We start from the raw sequence: 24068 nt of genomic DNA on the forward strand, positions 1-24068 counted from the left end.
ATTGTTGGCATAAGAGCATTTACAAAGATAAAAGACAGAAAGGGAAGATGTCAGTAGGGTAGTGTAGCCTACTGAAGAGCATAGCTCACTAAACCTTATGGAGCTTCCTACTGAAACATATCCAAGATCTACTTCTATTAGATATCATAGAAAGAAATCAGCAGAAAGCATAAACCCCAATGGAAATAAAACAGACCAGAGCACTCATGGTTTTACGTAAGAGAAAAATAAATATTTTATTAGCCAGATCTGGAATCTGCAAACCTATGTGGTCCCTAAAACCAAATCCACTAGGAGTTAGAGGATCTGCCACCAGCTTAAAAAATATAAGCTCCATACATTAGACAGGTCTCATTTCAGAATCGGATTCAATAGAAAAACAGAACAGAGGCTCACAGTGAAGCACTGGGAGGCGCTAGCGAGCGCTGCACTTATGCTTCACTGAATGACCTTATTGACACAAGGGCAACGGGTTTCTACCTCGACTTGAGGTCTTGCTCAGGCTCTATAAAAACATCCTTCTCTCAGAGAAACGTCAGACTGCAGGAAATGGTGTACTCACTTTTAAAATCCATGTGGTACAGGCATTTTATTTTCCCAATTGATATAAATGTAAGGTAAAATAATGTTCAAGAACTATACAGCCTATATGGCATGGATTTTCTGAGAAACTACGCTATCCTTGTCGACACTACGACTACTCCAATATTTTAGGCAGTTTGTACTCTCATTCTGGTGACAGATCTTCTTTAAAAAAACGTATTTGTGTCATTTTTAGTAAAACGTGAAATGTAAATAAACTGAAATGAACCTGAAGGGACAAAAAGACTCATGACTGATATGTACAGTTCTTTATGGAGGCCAGCCACAGTAACTTCAAGTTTAAAGTGGTTCTACAGATGGATACATTTCTAGAATTATCTGACCAATATGGACAATGTGTGACGCTGTTAATCAGCCGTGAGCTGCATAATTGTGCTGGCCTGGTTGTTAGCTGTTCGCCTTTGCCGAGGAGCCTTCTTGGAAACCAGTCTGTCTCAGATATCTCTGACGGACAGCTGATACCATGCTAACAGCACCGAAGCGTCTATCACTTACTGTCACGTTATTCCAGAGACACTAAAGTGAAGAAGCTTTTCACCCAGGTGCCATGCTGGAGACAGAGGACATTCAACTACTCCAGGATCTCCTGTCCTTGCTGTAAGATCTGCGGTGATGCTTCTTCTCCTTATGACTGGACCTAACCTTCTCTCTACCTTTGGTTTTGCTACGTTCGGAGCTGACACTTCTTCTCCGTGGGCTGTGATCCTTAGAGGAATGCTTTTTATGTGATTTCTTCACCTTTCTGTGGTCATCATCTTCTCTATTCAAGTCACGTTTGTATTTGGTCTTCTGCCTGCGCTCTGTGTCCTGAGTGTGACTGTACTTAGCGGCTTTCGCCTGTCTGTACGAGTCATCTACATCGGCTCCACTGTGACGTGTTTCACTCTCCTCCTCCTCCTCCTCCTGTAAAGCTGGATCTTTACTTGCCGAGTTTTCATGATGCATCATCTTATTGCCTAGAATGCTGGTAAGTGAGTACAGGGGTCGCCCTGGGTTCAGGACATTCACCTGGTTGTAATCCTGGACGTGGGGGTCTTCTGTGCAGACTCCATTGACAGCATGAAGAGATGAATTTGCATAGTTGATGTAAGGCCTGAGCGGCTCATAGTCCGGTGGCGTTTGTGTTGAGGTAGATGTGACGTAGTTCACAGGTGGGTCACGAGGGAGGTTTTCACTGGGATTGAGAGGATAAATCTGCAGAGGATTAACGTCTTCTTTCACTTGAGACGCAGAGCCCAGGTTCCTGTTGAGTAGACTGTTGACCAACTTTTCTCTCAACTCCCTCTCCTTCCGGTGTAAACTCAGAGTTCGCTGCTTCTCTTCTTCTACTCGCCTCAGTTCTGCCTCCTGTTGTCTTCTCCGCTCTTCCAGCTGCAAAAGACGAATTCTCTCTGCTTCATTCTCCTCCTGTTCACGAATCTTTGTAGCCTGTAAAACAAGGCGAAAGTCCATTAAAAAAAAAACGTGATAGCACACATGTAATTGTAGAAAAGATATGATTATGAGAGGTAACACTTTCAGGTTTTCATCCAACTGTGGGATTAACGGGGGCTTAAAAGAACTAGTCCACTACTCGGACAACTTCTCATACCCCTCGCTTGGCCCCGATAAAATAATAAAGCTTATATTCATCTCCAGTGCGAACGCCGTTCCTGCACTGTTAAGACTCGCTCTCCCTAGGGCTCTCGTGCGGTGTTGTGACATGTGACGCTGGCCCGCCTTCGGCAAATTGAACATAAAATGGAAGTACGGGATCTGCTGCAGTCTAGACTTCCTCTTTATGTTCAATTTGTCCGAAGGCGGGACAGGGGGACAGTGACGCCAGTGCTGATTGGACGCCAGGGTCACGTGACCCAACACTGCACAAGAGCCCTGTTTATAGCATGAAGCATTTTGTCTAAAAAAAAACAAACAAAAAACTAAGTGGACACTGTGAAAATTGTAAGATTATTGATTCATTGTTTCATTTTTAATACAGATCGTAATAAAAAAAAACAAAAGCACTGCCAACATTTAAAAAAAAAAAATATGGAACATAAAGTTGAGTTAAAACAATTAGACATTATCTGATGAAAATTTCCATTTATGTTTTCTCTCTGCAAATTATGTAAAGGCGACAGTCTTTAATATTGCTCCATTAAAAAAATGCACTCGGCACTCACTGCCAGAAGGAAGGAGCCGACTGCTGCGGCTAAAGCCTGTGCCTGCTGCTAAAGAGAAATTAATATTCAATGCACTCGCAGTGAATATTCATTTCTCTTTAATAGCGGGCAGAGTAGTCGCAGCAGCCAGCTTCCTGTAGTGTCGGGGTGACCATGTGTGCCCGCTACTTAAGGGAATGAATATGCACTGCCCTCCACGTTCATTCCCTTTCACCCCACCATTGCAGCTGCTTGCATCGGAACGCTGCGGGGAGCACAGGGACGGTAAAAAAGGATGATTTATTTTTTATGTTTTTATTCTGGTGGACATGCAAACCAGGATATGAATAAGGAGCCATGCATACCAGGATAGGGATGAGGGGCCATGCAGACCAGGATAGGGATGAGGAGGCAATGCATACCAGGATAGGGATGAGGAGCCATGCATACCAGGATAGGGATGAGGAGCCATGCATACCAGGATAGGGATGAGGAGCCATGCATACCAGGATAGGGGTGAGGAGCCAAGCATACCAGGATAGGGATGAGGAGGCAATGCATACCAGGATAGGGATGAGGAGGCAATGCATACCAGGATAGGGATGAGGAGCCATGCATACCAGGATAGGGGTGAGGAGCCAAGCATACCAGGATAGGGGTGAGGAGCCAAGCATACCAGGATAGGGATGAGGAGGCAATGCATACCAGGATAGGGATGAGGAGCCATGCATACCAGGATAGGGATGAGGAGGCAACGCATACCAGGATAGGGATGAGGAGGCAATGCATACTAGGATAGGGATGAGGAGCCATGCATACCAGGATAGAGATGAGGAGGCAATGCATACCAGGATAGGGATGAGGAGCCATGCATACCAGGATAGGGATGAGGGGCCATGCAGACCAGGATAAGGATGAGGGGCCATGCATACCAGGATAGGGATGAGGGGCCATGCAGACCAGGATAAGGATGAGGGGCCATGCATACCAGGATAGGGATGAGAAGCCATGCATACCAGGATAGGGATGAGGAGCCATGCATACCAGGATAGGGATGAGGAGCCATGCATACCAGGATAGGGATGAGGAGCCATGCATAACAGGATAGGGATGAGGAGCCATGCATACCAGGATAGGGATGAGGAGCCATGCATACCAGGATAGGGATGAGGAGCCATGCATACCAGGATAGGGATGAGGAGCCATGCATACCAGGATAGGGATGAGGAGGCAATGCATACCAGGATAGGGATGAGGAGCCATGTATACCAGGATAGGGATGAGGAGCCATGCAGACCAGGATAGGGTTGAGGAGGCCATGCAGATCAGGATAAGGATGAGGGGGCCACGCATACCAGGAATGAGATGAGAGGGAAGTGCATACCAGGATAGGGATAAGGGGACAATGCATACCAGGCTTATACTTGGCTTGTCATCGCTGCATCCAAAACGACCCGACCTATAAAACTGTCCCACTAGTTAACACCGTGAAAAAAAGATAACATGGCAAAAAAGGATGCTTTATCATATCATCGAATAAAAAGTAGAATAGAATGCAATCAAAAAGATGAATGCAAATAAAAAGTATGAAACAGTCATCTTGTCCCACAAAAAAACAAGCAGCCATACAGCTTCACCAGCAGAAAAACAAAAAAGGTATAACTCTCAGAATAAAGTGGTGCAAAATAATTTTTTATAAAATACTTTTTATGTAAAAGTAGCAAATCCTAAAAACAAGATATAAATGGGGTATAGCTGTAATCGCACTGACCCAAAGAATAAAGCTGCATTATCAATTTTACCACACCCGGAATTCAACAATTGCTGGTTTTTGTTCACTTTTCCACCCAAAAGTCGGAATAGAGCCTATCAAAAAATGTCATGTGTCTGAAAATGGTACCAATAAAAATGTCAAGTCTCGCAAAAAAACAAGCTGTCACATGACTGTCGGCTGAAATTTGTAAATGACAGAAATTAGAATAATAGCGATGCAAAAACTTGGTTTTGCAAAAAAAAAAATTAGTGTGTGACAGCAGCCAAACATAAAAACCCAATAGAAAACTTGTTATTGCTGTAATCACACAGACCCGAAAAATAAAGTCACCTAATTACTTAGACCGCACGGGGAATGGAGTAGAAAATAAATAAAACTAATTCACCTGCCATTATGTTAATTCTGCATCCCAAAGATCGCAGTAAGGCTTGGTGTACATTTATCCTGAACTCTGCGCTGGGCGCTTACATCGGGGTTTCCGTGTAAATGTCTGAAATATGTGATTCAGTCGGAGCCCACGGCAGAAAATTCCCTACAATGAGGCAGATGGAGGCACTGTTAACGCCATCTTACGTATGATCCAGAGGTGTCTGTTTTTTTAAGTGTGCATAAAAGTGCGGTCTGACAGTTTTGTGCACTTCTAAAAAGAAGGACAAAGCTGAACAGAGCTCACACGGAGTCCAGAGTAACTCTGCTGCTTCATTATAGTGAATGGATCCCTCGGGGTTTCATCTGAATAACGTTACTCAGGGGTTTTCATTTAAATCTCCAAATAAGTGCTCAGCGTAGAGCTGCGGATAAATATGATCCCAAAAGTTATGTAAAATGTTCCCAATACAAGAGTCAACTCAATCCACAAAAAAAAAGCGAGTCTCCACTCAGGTCCGTTATGTATCAATGGAAGTATTGGGGGCTTCCATATTACTGGTAGCACAAAGGCTCTGGAAAAGTGAAATGGTTCCTTGCCCCTCAAAAAAAAATTCAGCAAATTCTGTGCTCCGAAATCCATATGCCCCCTCCCTTCTGAGCCCCAACGTGCCTAAATCACATATAGTGTCCACACGTTTGGCTTTTCTGAGCAATGAGAGGCCACCTAATTTATGGGTGTGTGTCTCCAGAAGCATGAGCTGGGCACTACCACGTACTGGGGACTACAATGTACTGAGCACTACAATGGCAGTTTGCAATTTTGACTCAGCAACATACATTGCTGCTTGTTTCTGGAAAACACCCATCTCTCTCTTCAGCGATGTCCTTTTTTTTTCAGAAGTGCACAAAATTGTGGCAGCTAGATAGTATCCACAGTGCCTCCATCTGCTTCATTATAGGGAATCTTTCTGCTAGGGTTTCCGTCTGGATCAAGTATTTCAAAGATTTACACGGAAACCCCGGTGTAAGTGCTCAGCGTAAGATAAATCTGAGCTGAGCCGTACCGCGATTTTTCGGAAGCAGAATGAACAAATCAACAGCAGGTGAAGAATTGTTTTTAATTTTTACGTTGTTTCTCGTGCGGTATAAGGGATTAGACAACTTTATTCTTCGGGATGGTGCGATTACAGCAATACCAGCGATATTTATATAGAGTTTTTATGTTTGGCTGTACATTATAAAAAACGCTTTGTTAATCGCTTTATTCTAAGAGCTATAACTCTTAGGGCAAGACAAGGACAAGATTACATTTTCAGTGATACTTTACATTCAACTTTTGATCCCGTTTTATTCCACTTTTTGTGCAGCGGTATGCTGAAAAAGCATTGCTTTTTGCCACTTTTTTACGGTGTTCCCTTAAAGCGTTAACTAGTGGGACAGTTTTATAGATCAGACAGTTTTGGACATGGCGATATCACATAAATCTTTTTTTTTTTGTTCATTATTTTGTGGCTTGTTTTTTTTTTTCTTTACTTTCCCTGCCCTTACCTAATACTCGCTAATGCTTTTTCATTGCAGTGCATTAGATCAGTAAATCAGACACAGGTCACGGTACCTGGGTGATCCCGTGGCCATCTCTTGGACTGGGGTCACCATGGAGACCATCGACAACAGAATCATAATTGCACTGTGCCGATCAGAGCACAGAGGGAGCTCCCTCCCACTGCTACACTTGTCGATGTAGCTGTCACTATTGACAGCGGCATCAGAGGGATTAAAAACACCCGCAATCGGCACTAGCCTGCACAGATTGTGGGCGTTGCTGAAGTGTGTCAGCAGTCCTATAGCGCCGACACCTGGCTTTTGATTGCACCGGCGCTTGGAGTGAGCCCACGTGATTGTCACGACGCTGTACATGTACGTCGGTTTGCAGGAACGCACCTCCTGCAGCGCATGTATGGCGGATGTCGTGTAGACATTAAAATTTCTATATCGGTTCACATGAATGGTCGCCATGTAATACTGCATTTCTCTGACGAGGCAGACACTATGCAAGCTGACAGAGCTAACAAGCATTTCCACACATCCCCGTGTAACTTGGGCTGCATATAAAATATAGCTGTGGGTGACATGTTCTGTGCAGCAAGACTGAAAATTACACGAGGAAAAAAATGGAGTGAAAAAACTGTACATGCACACTTGCTCATTCATGTATTCAGCAGGACGCTACGTGACACCAAGCTGGACGCTCATCCATGCAGCCGGGTCTCACCTTCACTCTGCTCAGAAGCTCCACAATTAATCTGATGGACTGTAAATTCCTCTGAGCCAGTAGAAGCTTTCTCTCCTCAAATCGGATTTTCTCCTGCAATCTCTTTTGTTCCTCGGCCTGCAGTTTTTGTAATTTTTTCTTGTTCTTGCGAGCTTCCCGTTCCCTCTGCTTCTCCTCCTTCCGCTTTATCTTATCCTTCCGTTTTTTCTCTTTTTCCAGCTCTTCCAGTTCTTTCTGTTTCCTAAAAGACAACCAGTTCATGTTAGCAGAACAGAAGTGATTTTACTATGGGTAAGGTCTCTTCAGAGTTTTAGAAATTTTATTGGAGGTTGTCACGGATCCCTTCTCCGTGGTGTCACTTATTCGTCACGTGCCTGCTCTCACAGGTGACTTGGGGTTGTGCCTGCAAGGGTTAATCTATCTCCCCACTCTCAGTCCAGCATTCAACCTCTGACGTATGCTGTAATGGGAGCATAAATCACACACAGACCCAGGCCACACACCCGCTCATACACGCTGCCACCACTCATCGAATACACGGGCGATGAGTCCCGGAAATAATATTACTAATAAAAATATGTCTATCACTCATAAGGCTCACACACCTTAGGCTATGGATTCTTTTAGAACATTCAAGGTTCAACTTGTTAAAGTTTTATACTTTAATAACAAAAGGTTCAATGCTTACAATAAGAAAAAGGTATAAAAATATGATAATAAAAAGACATACAACTTATGCAAAACAGTATCAAAATAAACAGGAGAAACTTACAGAAATTATCTAACTGGTAATTGCTTTCTGCTCCCTGGGGGTAGGAAGAATGTAGATTGGATCACACCAGCTTCTCAAGCTGCCCCCATCATGTGAACACAATTGTCTGTCTGCAGCCTAAATTTATAACTTTGGTCTGAGGTCAGGTTTCTAGACTGGCCCCTCAGGTTAATATCATAATTGCGGTCGGTTTGATTGGGCACGGCCGCTCTACTAATGAATATATATTATTTTCCTCTGAAGACACTTGTGAGATGGTTCCCAGGAATAGCTAACCTCAGGCCGCAATTAGCATGTCCCCTCCAAGCACTAGGAGGTGTCAAGTGTTCCTTTCTTCTTGGCTTAGCCAGACCTCCTGGTGAGATATGGAGACAATTTCTACTAGTCCCAAGGAAGTACCTATTAACACCTAGGTGCGACTTGCCTTCAGGACAGATGTTACATTATCACTAGTCACACATATAACCCTAGACATATGTCACTACACACATATAGATATATACACACATATTTCACCACAGAGGTATATGTCCAGATTATCTCCAGATGTTTATCTCCACTAGGTCCTATTTTATAAAAACCGAACAGTGACAAACATTTTTTTTTCTGGAAGCAGTCCATACCCAAAAAAAACAGTAATTAGACCTACTGGTAATTGTATTTCCAGGAATCCATCCTGACAGCACACTGGGGAGGACGTCCTTCTTATCCTTGATGGGACAGGAACACGAGAGGTTAAAAGGACCCTCCCCCTACCACCCTTCAGTGCTTTTCCAAAGTAACACATCTGGATGGATGCAAAAACACAGGTTTATTTCAACAAAAATAATCAATCATACAAATGTTACATCACATGAGTATAAAGATCATACATTAGGGAGGGAACTAATAGTGCTGTCAGGATGGATTCCTGGAAATACAATTACCAGTAGGTCTAATTACTGTTTTCCAGTTCACCACCTGACAGCACACTGGAGAAATACCAAAGGAGACTGGTATTTAGGGAGGGACCACTGCTTGCAGTACCTTTCTACCGAAAGCCAACTGTGGTGATACTACATCTAATTTATAATGCTTAGAGAAAGTACTAAGGCTAGACCATGATGCAGCCCTGCAGATCTGATCTGCCATCGCCCCCCCTTTCTCCGCCCAGGACGTGGCCATGGCCCTAGATGAATGGGCTTTAATGTTAACCGGGGAATCTTGTCCTCTAGCTTTATAAGCTAAACTGATTGTGGATTTTATCCACCGTGCGATGGTCGCTTTAGACGCTTTTCTACCTTTATTAGGACCCCTGAATTGGACGAACAGATTATTGTCTCGTCGCCAGGGTCTGGATAAATCGAGGTACCTGAGCACCGAGTCTCTTACGTCTAAGTTGTGGTAAAAACTCTCTTTCTGATTTTTAGGGAACTGGCAAAATGATGGTAAAACAATCTCTTGATTCATATTGGAATCTGACACAACTTTAGGGAGAAACGCCGGATCGAGTCTGAGTACTAATTTGTCCTCGAAAATCTGCAAATATGGATTCTGCACCGACAGAGCCTGAAGTTCCCCCAATCTTTTTGCCGACGTGATCGCGACTAAAAATGCAGTTTTAAGGGAGAGTTTATCAATTCCTATATCCCGTGTTATATCCCACTCCTGTTCACATAGGAAATTTAAAACCAAGTTCAGATCCCATGGCGGGACTGACTTTCTAATTAGTGGCTTTAATCTCTGGACTGCTTTAGAGAATCTACTAATCCAGGGATGGGCAGACAGGGAAGAATCAAAGAACACACTCAGGGCCGCTATCTGGACCCTTAATGTACTTGGTCTAAGACCTTTTTGAAACCCTGACTGCAGAAAGTCAAGAATTTTGGGGATGTTTGGATGGTCAGTGTCAACTGTCGTCTCTCCGCAAAACCCACAGAATCGTTTCCATATTTTGGTATAGATAGCCGATGTCACCGGCTTACGGCTGGCTTGAAGGGTAGAAATGACATCCTCTGAAAGCCCTTTTGCTCTTAAGACTTTCCGTTCAGGATCCAGGCCGCCAGCTGAAGTGCTTCCGGATTCTGATGTAGAACTGGACCTTGCATAAGAAGATCCTCTCTTTCTGGTAACAGGATGGGTTCTTCCACTGACAGTTTCCTTAGTAATGGAAACCAACTCCGTTTCGGCCAGTGCGGAGCTATGAGTATGACCTTGGCCCCCTCCTCGCAGATCTTTCTGAGTGCCCTCGGGATCATTGCTAGAGGAGGGAATGCATACAGGAAACCGCGGTTCCAGGGTTGTGAGAAGGCATCGATCGCGGCTGGACTCTCCCAAGGGTTTAGGGAGTAGAAGATCTTGAGCTTCGCGTTTCCTCTTGTGGCAAATAGGTCCACCGTCGGTCTGCCCCAGCGCTGACACAGCTCCTTGAACACCTCGTTGTTCAGTTCCCACTCCGTGGGGGATACGTTTTTTCTGCTGAGGAAATCTGCCAACTGGTTCCTGGATCCCTCCAGGTGGATAGCCGAGATGGACAGAACCGACCTTTCTGCCCACTGGAATATGCGTTCCGCCAGGTTTTGTAACGCCAGGTGTCTTGGACCGCCTTGATGCCGCAGGAAGGCTACCGTTGTCGTGTTGTCTGAGAAGACCTTCACGTGTTTGTTCTGCAGCAGATGCTGCGCCGCCGTCAAGACCTCCCAAACCGCCTGTAGCTCTCTGTGGTTTGATGACTGGTTGCGGTCTTCTTCTCCCCAGCGACCTTGAAAATATCTTCCCAGTACATGACCTCCCCAACCAAGCTGACTGGCATCTGTTGTAACTGATATGCTTGGCGTCTGAAGCCATGGCACCCCCAGTCGGAGGTTTCTGGGAAGAGTCCACCACACTAGAGATCTTTTGACTTGCGGAGTAAGGCTCAGGATCCTGTTCAGTGAATTCTGCTTTCTGTTCCAGCTGCTTAAGACTCCCCTCTGAAGCTGTCTGGAATGAAATTGGCTCCATCTCACGCAGGGAATACAGGCCGTCATCAGTCCTAGAATTTTCATCCCGTCTCTGATCGTGTGTCGACCCCGAGAAAAGTGACGGATCTTCTGTATTATGCCCTTTAGCCTTTCTTCTGGAAGAAATGACATTCTTGCTTGCGAATCGAGCATGACTCCCAAAAATTTTATTCTGGGATTTGGGATTAGATCTGACTTCTCCCAATTTATAATCCATCCCAGATTCTGCAATGTTGAGATGAGAGACTGACAATTGACCCTGAGCTGGACTTCTGAGTCTGCTGCTATCAAGAAGTCGTCCAAGTAGGGAACCACCATAATATCCTGATTCCTCAGGAAAGCGACCACTTCCACCATAAGTTTTGTAAAAACTCTGGGAGCGGAAGCCAGGCCGAAGGGGAGACAGCGGAATTGGAAATGGAAGATCTTTCCTTCCAAGTTTACCGCAAACCGCAGGAACCTCTGATGATTTTGATAAATGGGTACATGGTAATATGCACTCTTTAAGTCCAGTGTGCACATCACCATGTCTTTTCCCAAAAGAGGGATGGTGGACCGGATTGACTCCATCTTGAACCTTTTGTAAAGGACCCAATTGTTGAGATGTTTCAGATTTATAATCGTTCTCGATTCTCCTGATGGTTTTATTATCGAGAAGAGATTGGAGTAGTGACCCCTGCACTCTTCCTGAAGGGGTACCGGAACGATAGCCGCCATTTTTAACAGGTCTTGAATGTCTGACCACATAGGGGATGACAATTTTAGACGGGAGCTGGATACCAGGAATCTTTCTGGAGGAAGGGAAGTAAACTCTATTCTGTACCCCTGGGATACTACTTGTAGAACCCATGGACTTTTTGTGATCCCCTTCCATCCTCCCAGGAATCCTGTCAGACGGCCCCCTACTCTGATGGCGTCATTTCCTGCGGTAGCTAGACCCTGGTCCTGAGTAACTCGTTTCTTTATTTTTAGACCTGTTATCCCCTCCTTTCTGGTAGCTCCACCTACCCTGCTTTCCCTTACCCCTATAATCGGGTTTCTGATTATAGCGGGGTCTCCGAAAGGGCTGGAATTTTTTAGGTTTTTCTTCCGGAAAACCCTTCTTGACATCTGCGGCTTTTTCTAAAATATCGTCGAGGACCGGTCCGAAGACCCTGCCCCCGGAAAAGGGTATAGAGCACAACTTGTTTTTAGAGTGCATGTCCCCCGACCAACTCTTAAGCCAAATAGCTCTACGGGCTGTATTAGAAAGAGATTGCCCTCTCGCCGCGAATCTGACCGATTCAGCAGATGCGTCTGCCAAGAAGGTAGTTGCCAGTTTTAGCAAAGGTAGTGACTTTAGAATAGTGTCTCTCGGAGTTTTGGCTACCAATTGATCTTTAAGATCATCCAGCCAAAGGTCCATAGAGCGGGCTACTGATGTTGCTGCAATATTAGCCCCGATGATCGCCGAGGAACTTTCCCAGGCTCTATTCAGAAGGCCATCCGCCTTCCTGTCCATGGGCTCTTTCAAATTGGACGAATCTTCAAATGGAATCGCCGTCCTTTTGGAGACCTTAGCCAAGGGTATATCAATCTTCCGTACATCAACCCATTCCTTAACTTCCTCTGGATTGAACGGTAAGCGAAGTCTGAAGTCCTTAGGGATAGTCAGTCTTTTTTCGGCTTCCTCCCATTCCTCCAGAATCATAGATCTGATATGGGAGTTTACAGGAAAGACTTTAGATGTCTGTGAGCGCAAGCCCCCAAACATTTCATCTTGAACGGAGCAAGATGGCTGCGGCTCTTCGATTTGCATGGTATGCCGCACTGCCTCCAACAGTTCTCCAGTATCTGTAGCAGAGAATAAGTATCTTCTCCCTTTCTCCGGGAGATCTCTACTCTCATCTTCCTCTTCTACCTCTGACCCACAGGATGATGAGTCTATGGAAGAGTACTCGACCCTCGGCCTTTTCCTCGGCCTCTCCGAGGGTGAAGGTGAATGTGAGACTTGAGGTAGTACCAGACTTGAGACTGAAGCCTGCACTTCCTCCCTTATCATGGCTCTCATATTAGACATAAGAGATGCCTGTTCCTCTCCTATGACTCATAGGGGTTTCTGCCAGGAATCCTTTAGCTTAACCGCACAGATAGGACACTTCTTATTCCTACTGGGTTTCTTTACCGATTTCTCAGATAGGGAGGCTGCCTATGGAGAAATATATATATATATATATAGCAAACACTAGCGTTTTTTTTTTTTTTTTTTTTTTTTATTTGGGCCTCTACTTACTAGTGCTGCTGACTCCTGACCCTCTGCTCTAGCTGCGTCCTCCATGATGCTGTAGAGATCACTACTGCCCCTGCACATACCTTTTTATTCTGATCCTCACTTCAAGAAAAAAATGACGCTCCAGCGTTCTCCACCTCTCTTTCCTCTGCACTTCCTGTAGCAGAGACGCCGTCCGTCCCCCTCAGCCGAAAACCGGAAGTGACATGCGGCCGGAAAGAGAGGAGGGTGCGCCGTTGAACTGGCTCCCCCAGCGGCCGCATGAAGACGCCGACGCCAGCAGAGGCCGCCGCTGAGCCGCGCACACCAGGGGACAGACGGAGGGATCGAGAGCCCCCGCCAGGAGGAAGCGATCCCCGACCAGGAGCAGCGCTACACTGGTAGGCTGAGGGACCCTCGGGCGGGTGTCAGCCAACGGGTGTCTCAGGAGGGAAGGGTGAGGCAGAGCCCCCCCGATCCACATCCCCCCCGCACAGAACGGCAGATCCTCTCGTCCGTTCCTATCCCCGATGGGACAGGAAAAACACTGAAGGGTGGTAGGGGGAGGGTCCTTTTAACCTCTCGTGTTCCTGTCCCATCAAGGATAAGAAGGACGTCCTCCCCAGTGTGCTGTCAGGTGGTGAACTGGAAAACAGCATTAATATTGTGGCTCAATGGAGGACACATGGCAGGGACCTATGGGGACATTTCTGCCATGAACTTTCTTGGTGGTTACAGCAACGTTATGGCACTGAACAAAGTGTGCATGTAGATGAAAATGGCACCTTTTATGGTTGGACCTGCTGTGCCATTGATGAAAACGCTGATGTGTAAACCAAAAACAAACCAGGCGGCACTCCCAGGCTCATGTGTATATGGCTTTTAGATTAGATTTCTCAAGATGGGCACGGCTGATCTCTATTGGAAAGGTCTCATTTTCTTCGGGTGCAAGCACTTACACAGCCATAACATAATGCCATGCATAACAATATGCTGGTAGATTATCTTTAAATGCTAAAAAATATTAACGATTGACCCAATCTGCAGTTTGTTAAAAAATAACAAACCACGCTGTACTCGCCCTCCTTGGGTCGACCGGCGATACTACGCCTCTGCTTCCAGAGTCTGGCAATAGCTATGGTGCTGACGTCACATGGACAGCCAATCAGTGAGCTCAGTGTCTCAGCCCATGTAAACGGAACGCCCCCGCCAGAGCTGTCGAGTTCCCTGACTGGCTGCTGCGCTGCCCACCTCACATCACTGCTGTAGCCAATGCGGGGAAGAGAAGTACACAACAGTACAAACTGCAAGCGGGCCTGAACGTTGTCTGAAAGGGGACAGCCCCTAGTACACTGAGGATATGTTGATGAGTGATGACCATGACCTTACCGTTCCTCCTCCTTTTGCCTCTCTGCAGCTTCCTTCTCTTTTCTCTTCTGATCCTCTCGCTTCTGTTCTAGTTCTTGCAACTTCTGACGCTCCAGTTGACGTTTCCTAATGGAGGTTTCGCTCAGGTGCTTGGTTGTGTCAAATGAGACCTAAGAAATGGAAAAAAGCCCATGAAATAGATTATTTTATTGCAATGGAAATGCTCTTACTAGCAAGCTAATTTTCTAATTCGTTAATATTCTTACTCCTGCACATTTTCTGTCTATACTAGATCCATTTCTATTAGGGTGCAACGTTCATACGTTGGGAGCAGTATTATTGGGAATCTGGTGGTACCTGATTATTTCCGATACACACAGTGCAGTCTGCCCGGACCTACAATAGGCAGGTAATGTCCCTGAGCACAATCTGCACTTGATCCTTCAGTTTCCCCATATATAATCAATGCTATAAAGTAATGTTTTCTCCCGGGTCTCAATGTGTCAAATGATATGAAACACAGAGATTCCATTCTGTGCAGTTTACCGTTTTACGCTAGGTGTACAATCCAGGTGATTGCATGCGCTGTGTTTTGCTGCATGTGTCCAAAAATATGTCCACCACAGGGCAGTTTCACAAGTGTGCAGCAAAATGCAGCATGTGCGACACCCGGAAAGGCCACTCACTGAGTGTATCCCTTAACCCACTCACTGCCAGGGCAATTTTCACACTGTGGACAACAAATCAGCTATATTATATGCCTAATCAGCCAGGAAGTACAACACAAGGAATGTGACCCCACTAGTAGATGTAAAATGCTCATTGTATCGCTATACAGGCAGTAGCGGGTCATGAACTAGGTAGGTTCTCTAGGTTTGTTCATAACCCGAATTTGTATGCAAGTTGGAACAGAACTGGCAAAACCCCCCCAAAAAACCTAATAACGCAATGCTGACCCCTTCAGCTAGTCCTCTTCTTTTTGCCATGATCCACATTTCTGGCCTCTTAACTATAGGACAGGATTTCCATAAGCTTCCAGGCTTCGGAAGTCACTGAACGTCAAAGTTGAAGTACATCTTGACCTCAGGACCTTACAACACATAGTGACCTCCAAGGTCGGAAGTCCTGGCTCTTAATAAAGATGCTGGAGATGTGAAGCGTGGCAGCGGAGAGAAGAGGACCAGACGGCAGGCAACAAGCCTATATTACTGCTGAGAATATGGCAGCATACTGGATAGTTCTCTCCAGTTACTTTTTCTCACAATTTCACATAAAAAAAATATATTTTTTATGCCCATAGTGCCACTCTGCCAGCACTTTGTGGGGGTACGCTGCCTGCTGACCTTGTATACGAGGGACTACTAAGGAGGATCGGTAGCTTGAATTTAAACACACTATGGCCCCTTTCACACATCAGTCTTTTGCTGTCAGTCTCAATCCTGCAAATTTTGAAAAAAAACGGATCCGGCGAATGTTGCCGCTGGATCCGTTTTTTTCTCATAGACTTGTATTAGCGACGGATGGCCTCACGTTTCATCTGTCGTTCACCGGATCCGTCGAAAATTGTTTATCCGGCGGCCAGAGAAAACGGACAAAGTAACGTTTTTTGTGTCCATCCAAGAAAACGGACAGCGACGGATCCGTTGCCATCCGTCGTTTGCTAGAATGGAAGCCTATAGCGCCGGATCTGTCAAATGATGGAATCCGGCGACAGATTCCGTTTTTCTTAACTGAGCATGCGCCGATTTTTTTAGGATCCTATTAGCTGGATGAGCTAGTCACATCCAGCGAAAAAACGGATCCGTCGCATCAGTTTTTCAAAATCTGCAATGGATCCGTTTTTTTTTAACATTCGACGGATTGTGACTGATGGCAAAAAAATGATGTGTGAAAGCAGCCTATCCTTGTATGTTTCCTAGAGCTAATCTGCCACCAGAAAAGTCTGACCGCCGCTTTTCCTTCTCTCCCTATTCAAAACACATGAATGTTTGGCAGAGAGGAACATTACTGTGTAGGGCGATGAGCAGGAGAGGTAACCATGGCTGACAGAGAAGATATTAGGCCATTCTAAAAGGACTCTGCTTGGATCAGGACTTTAGCCTCAAAAATGTTAAATGCTAGCGTAAAATTGCATGAAGTTGCATGTGAATGGAAAGGATTGGGTGACATTTTGAAAAGGTCGCAGAAAATATCCGAAAACTTGAGGATATGGAGATTTTATGGTGGTGGACTAGGATTGTATTGTACTTTATCTGACCGGATTATCATTATTTTGGAAGGACATATAAGATTTCTTATGTACCATATATATTTAGTGAGCTCTAGTAAGTTGATAAAGGCTAAATATATGAACACTCCTATGACCGAATCCTCGTCTTTCTCTTGTTACCATCCACCCATCAGTTTTCCTTTTTTTGTGTATGTTATTATAAAGCATGACAGTGAAGGTTAGGATCACTATTTCTTCTTCTCATGCCTGAAAATTCCCTAGAGAAATGTCACAATTATTTTTAGATAAGGAATAAGCTAATTGAACCACTCGGGACCCTTGTTTGTAGCCCTGTGTCAGTGTCTGGGGAAATGTAATAGGAGAAAAGAAGTGATCTGCTTAACACTACACAATTACAAACCTTTATATTACAAGCCACAGCTTTTCCATCTTCCCCCTTATGCATAAGCTTCATCCCACGCAGAGCATTCATTGCCTTGACAAAGCCGACATACTCCTTGTATTGTACATAGGCTTCAAAGTTCAAGTGGCCACCAAAACTAAAAGTATGGAAGTTTCTGCCAGTCATTTCTTCTCGATACGGGTCAAGCATGGGGATATCCACATTCCTAATCTCGCCAAACAGACTGAACACCTTTACAAGTACATCTTCACTTGGTTTCTCAGTCCCGGAATCTTTTGAAGCAAACCACTTGCAAGGAAGACCTTCTAAGTGAATGGTGTCCGGTCTCTCTCCGGGTAGATTTTCATTCATGTCTTCTGCATCTCGAAAGAAAGAGTCCCAATCGTGTCTCGTTGGAAAATCTATTTTAAATTCGGCAGCTCGAACTTTCAGAATATCAGAGAAGCCGCTTAGCTTTATGCTCTTCCCATCCAAAGCGGCGATAAAAGCTTTAACCAAGCTCTTGTTCTCTACTTCTCCCTCGAACCGTATGAAGTCCATGGTGCTCTTGGAGATTCGGAGAGTGGAGAACTGATGGTTATTCACCATGCCCTTTAGACGTTCCATTACTTCCCAGTTTGAGATGGATTTTCCCGGTTGCTTCAGTTGAGGGAGTGCTACGCTGATGATCATTTTTGAGATAGGCTTTAAGAAAAGGCCATGTAGATGACATAGTTCCACAGCTTCAGATGTATCATGCACTATGGTGGCGGCAGCCATAGTATAAAACAGTCCTGTAAAAGAAATTAATTCACATATTAAGCTAGTTATCCTAGCAAGCCAAACAGCCATTCAATGTCTTTACAAAACTGCACTTACATAGGTCGCCCTATACCTGGAAAGCCATGATTATTTTATACAGCACATGTCCATAGGTTGTGTCTGCATTTGCAGCTCAGGTTCATTTAAACTAGAACTCCAGATTTGTTTGGGTCTTCTGTCCACCCTATACGAGTACCCCTATATACATAATCCAGCTAGTATTGCCTTATTTTGTTCTTCCTATCTGCAAATTCATCCTTTCTCTTCAATAGGTCATTATCTTTTGCAGACATGCCCTCTCTACACAGGAATTACATGTAGTTTTGTTCCCTGCAAGGGGTCACAATCTGTCAACAGAAGTTCTGATATGATGAAATTGGTAGGACTGTACCACATAAGTATTGCACAGAAACTCTTATCATGGGTAATAATGATGACTGCACAGCCCCTGTCACTTTTATGACGTAGCAGATCAGTTATGCCTCCCAGAGTGTAGGATATTTGCTTATTCAGGAGAATGTAGAAGCAAGGATAAACCCGTAGAATGTAAGTCCGTAAGGACAGGGTCCTCTCCCCTCTGTACCAGTCTGTCATTGTAAGTTTGTTTACTGTAAACGATATCTATAACTCTGTATGTAACCCCTTTCTCATGTACAGCACCATGGAATTAATGGTGCTATCTAAATAAATAATAATCAGTGACATACAAGCAGGCTGAGATGGTGCTGGCTCTAGCTGGTCATGCGATGCTATATTGATGAATCATGGGATTTTAGCAGAGCACAGAAAAATAAAAAGTAGGTTAAGAGCTAAAAATGGTGGGGAGAAGATAGGATTATATGGAAGTAAATACATCATGTATAGTAGAAGAGCATATTGTGACAATCAGATCTGGAGGGGGTATAGTTCTAAGAAGAAGAAAAAAACCTCGTAGTGGTTCTTTAAGTGAATGGTCTCACCTAGAATACCGAACTGTGGAAAAAAGAAGCCATGTTTTTCTAACCCCAAAATACTCAAAATGACAATATTCTTAATTATCAAGATCAATTAAAAGAGTTATGACATTTTTTAACCTTTTCCTAACATAAATCAGCTTGTACATTTCATAGCCCCAGCACTGTGATCTACACTACTCTGTTAATTCCTCCTGCAATGATGACAAAACATCAATGCACATCACAGCAACATCCAATCAGTAGCCACCATACATGCAGACACCATCGCTGAGGCAAGTGACTGGCTGCAGCGGTCATGTGCATGGAGAGTCTTCATTGCTGCAGAAAAGCCGAGATCAGTGGCGATTACAGGAGCGGAAGAGCAGGAAAACTGCATTCAAAAAGTGAAGCTTTCACTGAGAAATCTTGGGCTGCATCTTCAATTATCTTTTTCTGATAAAAACAAGAAAAAGATCAGTGTTTAAATTAAAGTTCTGAAACCCAGAGCTGCAGTGTGAACAGTGCGATGCAGAAAGACTGGAAAATGACATTGCCAGCTTCTGCTCACCAGCAACACAAATTTGACTGAAATTATATATATATAATATATATATATATATATATATATATATATATATATATATATATATATATATATATATATATATATATATATATATATATATATACACATACATACACAGTATATATACTAGCTATTGAACCCGTTCTACGCCCGGGTGGCGAGCATTTATATTGGTATATGGTCTCCATCCTGGTATGTGCTGCTCCCATCCTGCGCCCCCATCCTGTCATGTGTTGCACCCATCCTGCGCCCCCATCCTGTCGTGTTGCACCCATCCTGCGCCCCCGTTCTGCCATGTGCTGCTCCCAATCCTGCGCCACCATTCTTTAATTTGCTTCTCCCATCCATATGCCCCGTACACTGCTCCATAAAGGTTTATGGCCCCCATAAGATGCTCCATAGTATATGCCCCCGTACACTGCTCCATAAAGGTTTATGGCCCCCATAAGATGCTCCATAGTATATGCCCCCGTACACTGCTCCATTATGGTTTATGGCCCCCATAAGATGCTCCGTAGTATATGCCCCCGTACACTGCTCCATTATGGTTTATGGCCCCCATAAGATGCTCCATAGTATATGCCCCCGTACACTGCTCCATAAAGGTTTATGGCCCCCATAAGATGCTCCATAGTATATGCCCCCGTACACTGCTCCATTATGGTTGATGGCCCCCATAAGATGCTCCATAGTGTATGCGCCGTACAGTGCTCCATAAAGGTTTATGGCCCCCATAAGATGCTTCACCGAGAAGCAGCACTAAATAACCAAATAAATCCAATACACAATAAAACGTAACATTTACTATTGATAAGGATAAAAAATCCTTATCAATAGTAAATGTTACGTTTTATTGTGTATTGGTATCGGTGAATTATATTTCTTTTTGGGCACTGACATTTTTTCTGTGATACTTTTGCCCCCATAAGATGCTCCATAGTGTATGCCCCCGTACACTGCTCCATTATGGTTGATGGCCCCATAAGATGCTCCATAGTGTATGCCCCCGTACACTGCTCCATTATGGTTTATGGCCCCCATAAGATGCTCCATAGTGTATGCCCCCGTACACTGCTCCATTATGGTTGATGGCCCCCATAAGATGCTCCATAGTATATGCCCCCGTACACTGCTCCATTATGGTTGATGGCCCCATAAGACGCTCCAGTGTGTATGCCCCCGTATGCTGCAGCGATATATATATATAAAAAAAAATACCATACTCACCTATCGTCGCTGGGCGCCGAGTGCTGGGGGGCCTGAGCAGGCGGGGACACTGGCGCGCTGTGGGGGTCAGGTGCCGGTATCGCCCCTAGCTCAGGCCCCCCCGCACTTGCTATATTCACCTGTCCCCCGTTCCAGCGCCGTTTCCGCTCCGTGTTCCGGCTCCTCTGGCTGTGACTGTTCAGTCAGAGGGCGGCGCCGGTGCACATTAAGCGCGTCATTGCGCTCTCTGAACTGTGAACGTCACAGCAGAGGACCGGGACACGGAGCCGCACGCAGCGCTGGAACGGGGGACAGGTGAATATAATACTCACCCTCCTGGCGCGTCCACGGTCCCTGCCTCTCCGGTGGAGATCGCGGTGTGCGTTCAGTGTTTACGCATACCGCGATCTCCTGGGAGCGTCACTCTGTGGGGTCCAGACTGCGCCGGCGCTTGCGCAGTCTATAAAGGCTTCGGACAGAGTGACGCTCCCAGCGTTATATTATAGAAATATATATATATATATATATATATATATATATATATATATATATATATATATATATATATATATATATATATACACACACACTGCTCAAAAAATACAGGGAAGACTTAAATTACAGAATATAACTCCAAGTAAATCAAACTTCTGTGAACTCAAACTGTCCACTTAGGAAGCAACACTGTTTGACAATTAATTTCACATGCTGTTGTGCAAATGAAATAGACAACAGATGAAAATTATTGCCAATTATCAAGACACACTCAATAAAGGAGTGGTTCTGCAAGTGGGGTGTTGTGAGTTCTGTTTTTGGGCTCCCTCTGGTGGTTACTGATGGTACTGGGTGACTTGTCTTTCCTGGGTCTCTGGGTTCCACCTGTTCCATCAGGATATGGGAGTTTCCTATTTAACCTGGCTTTGCTGGCATTTCCTCGCCAGTTATCAATGTATCCAGTGTGTCTTGTTACCTCTGCTCCCTGCTCCTAGAATCTTCTGGACAAGCTAAGTTTGGATTTTCCTGTTTTGGTGTTTTGCTTTATTTGGTTTTTAGTCCAGCCTGCAGATATGTGATTATTGCTGCTGGTTGCTCTAGTGGGCTGAAATTGCTCCTCATGTACCATGAGTTGGCACATGAGTTCAAGTAATTTCAGGATGGTTTTTTGAAGGGTTTTTCGCTGACCGCGCAGTTCACTTTTGTATCCTCTGCTATCTAGCTTTAGCGGGCCTCATTTTGCTGAAACTGTTTTCATACTGCGTATGTGCTTTCCTCTCATTTCACCGTCATTATATGTGGGGGGCTGCTATTTCTGTGGGGTATTTCTCTGGAGGCAAGAGAGGTCTGTGTTTCTTCTAATAGGGGAAGTTAGATCTTCGGCTGGAGCGAGACGTCTAGGATCATCGTAGGCACGTTCCCCGGCTACTTTTATTTGTGTGTTAGGTTCAGGGTCGCGGTCAGCTCAGGTTCCATCGCCCTAGAGCTTGTTTGTATCTGTGCTTGTCCTTTAGTGATCCCCTGCCATTGGGATCATGACAGTATAACCGGCCCACAAAGTGTTAATTGTATTGGCTGAAGTAGGAGGATAAGTAGTCTGAGGAAGTTTTTTTTTTTTTTTTCTTCCCTCAGAGTTTGCTGCCTAGCCTTATTGCAGCCTGGCTACTTCCTCCTCCTCTTAATCTTTGAATGGCTCTGATCCCAGCTGTTTATCATGGACGTCCAGAGTTTGGCTTCCAGCCTGAATAATCTTGCCGCTAAGGTTCAAAATATACAGGATTTTGTTGTACATGCTCCTATGTCTGAACCTAGAATTCCTGTCCCAGAGTTTTTTTCTGGAGATAGATCTCGTTTTCTGAATTTTAGGAACAATTGCAAGTTGTTTCTTTCTTTGAAATCTCGCTCCTCTGGAGACCCTGCTCAGCAAGTAAAGATTATTATATCTTTCCTGCGGGGTGACCCTCAGGATTGGGCATTTGCATTGGCACCAGGGGACCCTGCGTTGCTTAATGCGGATGCGTTTTTTCTGGCATTGGGTTTGCTCTATGAGGAACCTAACCAAGAGATTCAGGCTGAAAAAGCTTTGTTGGCCCTCTCTCAGGGGCAAGATGAAGCAGAAATTTATTGTCAAAAATTTCGGAAGTGGTCGGTGCTTACTCAGTGGAATGAGTGCGCCCTGGCTGCAAGGTTCAGAGATGGCCTTTCTGAGGCCATTAAAGATGTTATGGTTGGGTTCCCTGCGCCTACTGATCTGAATGAGTCTATGACTATGGCTGTTCAGATTGATCGGCGTTTACGGGAGCGCAAACCTGTGCACCATTTGGCGGTGTCGTCTGAACCGTCACCTGAGATAATGCAATGTGATAAAATTCAGTCCAGAAGTGAACGGCAAAATTATAGGCGGAAAAAAAGGTTGTGCTTTTATTGTGGTGATTCAGCTCATGTTATATCAGCATGCTCTAAACGCACAAAAAAGGTTGATAAGTCTGTTGCCATTAGTACTTTACAGTCTAAGTTCATTCTGTCTGTGACTCTGATTTGTTCATTATCATCCATTTCCGTCGATGCCTATGTGGATTCAGGCGCTGCCCTGAGTCTTATGGATTGGTCATTTGCCAATCGCTGTGGGTTTAGTCTGGAGCCTCTGGAAGTCCCTATTCCTTTGAAGGGAATTGACTCTACACCTTTGGCTATGAATAAACCTCAGTACTGGACACAAGTGACCATGCGTATGACTCCCGTTCATCAGGAGGTGATTCGCTTCCTGGTACTGTATAATTTGCATGATGTCCTAGTGCTTGGTCTGCCATGGTTACAAACTCATAATCCAGTCCTTGACTGGAAATCGATGTCTGTGTTAAGCTGGGGTTGTCAGGGGGTTCATGATGATGCACCTCCGATTTCTATCGCTTCATCTACTCCTTCTGAGATTCCTGTGTTTTTGTCTGACTATCGGGATGTTTTTGAGGAGCCTAAGCTCAGTTCGCTTCCTCCTCACAGGGATTGCGATTGTGCTATAAATTTAATTCCAGGCAGTAAATTTCCTAAAGGTCGTTTGTTCAATCTGTCAGTGCCAGAGCATACTGCTATGCGGGATTATGTTAAGGAGTCCTTGGAAAAGGGACATATCCGTCCATCTTTGTCCCCTTTGGGAGCAGGTTTTTTTTTCGTGGCCAAAAAAGATGGTTCCTTGAGGCCTTGTATAGATTATCGTCTTTTGAATAAGATTACCGTAAAATATCAGTATCCTTTGCCATTGTTGACTGATTTGTTTGCTCGCATTAAGGGGGCTAAATGGTTCACTAAGATTGATCTTCGGGGTGCGTATAATCTTATACGAATAAAGCAAGGTGATGAGTGGAAAACCGCATTTAATACGCCTGAG

At 44.7% G+C, this 24068-nt stretch overlaps 1 protein-coding gene across 1 annotated transcript in view; it reads right to left on the bottom strand.

The window, feature by feature from the left end:
* Nucleotides 1–207: 207 nt before the first annotated feature.
* Nucleotides 208–24068, bottom strand: part of AKAP17A (A-kinase anchoring protein 17A) — a 29655-nt gene continuing 5794 nt past the window's right edge. The window contains exons 2-5 of the mRNA XM_069761555.1: nucleotides 17159–17934; nucleotides 14550–14698; nucleotides 7160–7400; nucleotides 208–2031 (exon numbers count right to left, since the gene is read on the bottom strand). Of these exons, the coding sequence (XP_069617656.1) occupies nucleotides 1171–2031; nucleotides 7160–7400; nucleotides 14550–14698; nucleotides 17159–17920 (2013 nt within the window). The 5' untranslated portion in view covers nucleotides 17921–17934 and the 3' untranslated portion in view covers nucleotides 208–1170. The remainder of the gene's footprint in view (nucleotides 2032–7159; nucleotides 7401–14549; nucleotides 14699–17158; nucleotides 17935–24068) is intronic.

Source organism: Ranitomeya imitator, chromosome 3 (assembly GCF_032444005.1).
Source record: "Ranitomeya imitator isolate aRanImi1 chromosome 3, aRanImi1.pri, whole genome shotgun sequence".
Classification (NCBI taxonomy): Eukaryota; Metazoa; Chordata; class Amphibia; order Anura; family Dendrobatidae; genus Ranitomeya; species Ranitomeya imitator.